Source organism: Lactuca saligna, chromosome 2 (genome assembly GCF_052625555.1).
Source record: "Lactuca saligna cultivar CGN05327 chromosome 2, ASM5262555v1, whole genome shotgun sequence".
In the NCBI taxonomy this organism is placed as follows: domain Eukaryota; kingdom Viridiplantae; phylum Streptophyta; class Magnoliopsida; order Asterales; family Asteraceae; genus Lactuca; species Lactuca saligna.
The window spans coordinates 78899808-78904569 of record NC_136418.1 but is presented as its reverse complement, the minus strand read 5'-3'; the positions used below and the strand labels follow the sequence as shown (position 1 = coordinate 78904569).

Here is a 4762-nt window from a genome sequence, read left to right as displayed (position 1 = left end):
CTCTCAATGTTTAACAAATTGCAGGAGATAAGCATCTAGTATAGTTATATACTAGTAGAAGATTTTTGAATAGTTTGAAATTGTTGTATCGATAGAAGCTTATGAATAGTTTGAAACTATCGTATTTTGCATTCTCATAGGTATAAAACTATAGAATTCTGGGAAGTAATGTAATATATAACATTTTAAAATAGTTGGTTTGTATCCAGTAGTTTGTAATCTCTTTATCAATGTAACAAAAAATTATGAATATGCAAGTAGCATGTTTTCGGGTAACTATATTGTTATGTATGAAAGTTTGGGTCTTTTATAAATACGAAAGTTAGGGTCTTTTAACGGTCTACATTAAGAACGCAAATGGTGTAATTTGAGGTTGATTGGTGGTTTCAAGCATTTGAATGTCAGTCTGCTTCAGTGTTAGACTCTATTCTATATAGGTCTAACCGTAAATTACATTGTTGTTTGCTATGCGATTTTTTGGTGGACCTCTGTAAGTTTTTGCACGCCTAATCTCTTCTCTTATTTGTTCAGGTTGCTTTCATGGTGTTCTTTTTTATTAAGAAACTCTTACAGTTTTGATGATAATAAGATTGTGTTCTTGTGATTATATTGACTTGTCTATCCCAAGAAAGGTGATTAGAATCTGGTCTAGTGTAATTACTCATTGTGAGAGCACATTATTGTTGTTACTTAAATTGTATTAGTCATGGTTGGAGAAACTCCCTCTGGATCTGGTTCTAAAAGTTCAGATCGTTATGATTTTGATGATCCGTTATTCTTGCATCCTTCTGATAATGGTGTAGTTTCTATTATTAGCTTTAAATTGACTGGTATTGAGAATTTTCGAATCTGGAAAGTTTCTATGACTAGGGCCTTGAAAGGTATGAATAAATTAGGGTTTGTTGATAAAATGTTTCCTAAACCTAGTGGGGATGAGTCTAAGATTCGTAAATGGGAACGTGTTAATGTTGTTGTGTGTTCTTTGCTACTTGGTTCAGTGTCTGAGTCTTTATATGCAAATCATGCTTGTAGTGACAATGCTTCTAACATTTGGTCTGAATTAAGTGAAACCTATTCTAAAGCTAATAGTTCTGTTGTGTTTAATGTGCATCAAAAAATAAATTATCTTACTCATAATGGTTTATCTGTTTCTGAGTATTATAGTAAACTTGATGCTTTGTGGAAAGAGCTTGATGGGTTAGCTAATCTGACTGAATGTACATGTGAAGCCTCAGCTAGTTTTGTTAATCATTCAAAATTGATGAAGTTAATGCAGTTTTTATCTGGTTTAGATGATACATTCAGTCAGGTTAAAAGCCACATTCTGTTAATGGAACCTCTTCATAATGTAAAAAACTGTTTTTTCAATTGTATCTCGTGAAGAATCTCATAAAAAGGGAGGTTCCATTTTGTAGCAACCCCAAAGTTTATTCCGTTATTATGTCGCGTTACGGTTAAAGGAATATCCCGTTTTATAAAAGTTTCGTTAATTTGGTGTCGACAAATAAATAAATGTTTTATTTATTTATATTTCATGTTATTATCATTGTGATAAAATATATAAAATCACGTAAAATATCAATTCCATTTAATTGGAAAAGTTATTTTTATTTACGACCATTCAACCGGATAAAAAGTTTAAACCTCGTTAAAACGTCAGTATCGGGTAATCGTATACCGGGTACAACACCCAAGCCTTATATAAAGGAGGGTGGACACTCCATAGAAACCTTTTACCACTCTATACACACATTCTCTCTCTACTCTCTCTCTCAAGCTCGTTTTCGCCTCATAACCGCAAGTTTCCGCCTCCAAAACGTAAGATCTTCTACCCTAACTTGTTCCAAACATTATTTCTTGTTGATATAGTACAAAAATCACTCAAAATGGCCAACAAAAAGGAGTTCACGGCCCCATTAGGCCGTAAACACCTAAAATGGTGCAAAATGCCCAAAACTCCTCCCTTTAGACTTAAAAACTAGTTTTGGGTTAAACCTAGAAGTTTGAGCCTTGAATCATCAAATTTGGGGGCTTGGAAGAGGGTTTACGGCCCAAGCACATGCTTAGGTGTAACAAACCGAAATTTCGTACCACTTCTTGTAACTCAATTTGTAATCCAATTCGATCAACCAAACATCATTTTCAAATCCGATTCCGATTTCGTCGTTTAATTAAATCATTAATTTGTATCGATCTAAAATGACTTAATGGGTGTCTTAATACAATTAGAAATCATTTTAACACCCCATATTAGTGATCGGAATATTTCTAGAATCGACCATATCGGATTACGACAACTTAATCGGGTACGACCAAAAGCCCCACCTAACACCGGTATCGGGTAGAATTCCACCGTGTCCAAAACTTAGACACTATATAAAGCATTCTAAGCCTTCATTTGAAGCTTTTGGCTTCATCTCACTACTCTCTCTCTAACCTTTGTCCTCATTCTAGATTAAGGTCCAAAAACATAGATTTAAGGCTTCAAATCATAAAGGTAACCTTCCTAACTTGTTATTCAACCTCTTTAACATTCAAATCTATGTTTAAAATGTGAAATAGGACCTGGAACAAGTGTTTACGGCCAAGGCACATACTTGGGCGGTAAACACATAAATATGGGGTTTTAGAGCCATTTAACCCTTCCAAATCATTGTTGGGACTTAGATACGACCTTGAGGCTTACAAACCTGGACTTGGAACACCTTAAACTTGAATTTTGAAGGAAAAATGAGAGTTTACAGCCAAGGTATGTGCTTGGGCTGTAAAATCCTCAAACATTGGGAGTAAACTCACTTTTACATGTTAGAATGCCTTGTAACTTAACCAATAGTCGTGTGGTAAATTCTAGAACCATCTAAAAATAGTTTGGAGACCTTAAACATAACAAAACTTTACATATGAGAGTTTACAGCCATAGAACATGCTCCTGGGCTGTAAACTCCTAAATGTGTGTTAAATGGTGCCCTAAAGTCATACCAAGCCTTGGAAAATTAACTAGAATCACATGTGATTGTTCCTTGTGCCTCAAAATAATTATTTTTGACCATAGGAGAGTTTACGTCCGTAAACTCTAAGTTTACAGCCATGAACTCCCTTTTAAATGGTATAAGTCCCATTAAATCATTCCAAGGCATGTTAGAAGTTCATTCCAACAATCTCCATGTCCAAACAAGACATTAAACACTCAAAATCACCCAAACATGAGTTCACGGCCGTGAACTCATGTGTGTATGGGTTTCATGGCAGTAAACTCCCTAAAGTGTTTACTCTTCGGGAGTAAACTCAAATCCCAAGTCCCTCGTGCCCTTACACGTCCGTAGATGTCACACGGGTCACTCCAAACACTCGTTTTGAGGTGTTTAAATTCATTGGAGTGTATTATCCTATCTAATTAGTGGTTTAAAGTCTAAATAGATACCTTTGGGTACCATTTCATATTACATAGGAACCTCGCATGTTAACAAGCCTCGAACCAACGTTTAGTGTCCGAAACAGTTGCGCCTTCTCGTCGGGTGAGTTCATACCCCTACCCATTTTCACCGTTTTCACTGTTTTCAGGGGGAACACAAGCAAAGTACAAGGGATTACTTGTACTCAAAACATGTTTTCATGTGTGCGTTTCACATTTTATATGCTTTTAAAACTGATTACTACAACTGATAACCATTTGAACATGCAGATCACGTAAACATATATTTGTGAAATGGATTTTAACCTGTTATGTTATATATATATATATATATATATATATATATATATATATATATATATATTTCACAAATGGTTTTCCACATTTTATCAGTTAAAAGCATGACATTAGAACATTTGAACATAAAACCTGTATTGTTTTGTCCTCGGTAACACTCCACAGATATACGTGAGTGGAGGACTATCATATTATTACTAGTAAATTTGTTAATCCTGTATAATTGGAGACACGTCCTCGGCGAACACTCCACAAAGATACGCGAGTGGAGGACTGCACCCGTAACCAGAATCTTTGGGATTTAGAGAGCATGACTTGGTGTATAGATCTATACGGGGTTGACTACTCCACACCTGGCTGCTAATTATAGTCAAACCAAAATAGTTCAAGGGTGACGAAAGTCATAAGGTGATGTGGACTACTTATTGCCATATCTAGTCTATTGTATGGTTATGGAACTTGCAATTAGGATAACAGAGATTTACTCAATAGTAATAATGAATAATGTAATACATCTTTTACATTGATAACCAACATTCAGGAAAGTATGGGACTTTCCTGGTGAAACATTGAACATAACCACATTTTACAGATACATCTTTTACAGTGATAACCAACATTCAGGAAAGTATAGGACTTTCCTGGGGAAACATTTACATAACCAGAAAAGGGTAAAAGAGCAGATAACTTTACATCTTTCACAATTGGTAAAATACAATCAGGAAAGTATGGGACTTTCCTGGGAATTCATTGGTACCTACCCAGAACCAGTATACCAAATCAGATAACCTAAGTGTACATTTACACAAGAGAAAAACATGTTTTCAATGTACAACTTTACTTTACATGATGAAAAACGATAACAAACCTTTTTAAGAAAATATGGGATTTTCTTGGTGTGCGTAACATTTCACAAACAGAAAGGAAGCTTGAACATTTCACAAACAAAAACCGCTTATGAACTCACCAGCGTTGTGCTGATTTTTAAACCGCTTGTGTTCTCAGGTCAGCGTTAGAACAGGTACCCGAAGATCCTTTTGTCCGAAGACAGAG

At 35.2% G+C, this 4762-nt stretch overlaps 1 protein-coding gene across 1 annotated transcript; it reads left to right on the top strand.

Moving 5' to 3' along the window:
- The first annotated feature begins 706 nt into the window (after positions 1 to 706).
- LOC145029828 (uncharacterized) lies at positions 707 to 1381 on the top strand. Its single transcript, XM_078978282.1, has one exon. It carries the CDS (start codon positions 707 to 709, stop codon positions 1379 to 1381), a length of 675 nt encoding a protein of 224 aa, XP_078834408.1.
- The last annotated feature ends 3381 nt before the right edge of the window (positions 1382 to 4762 follow it).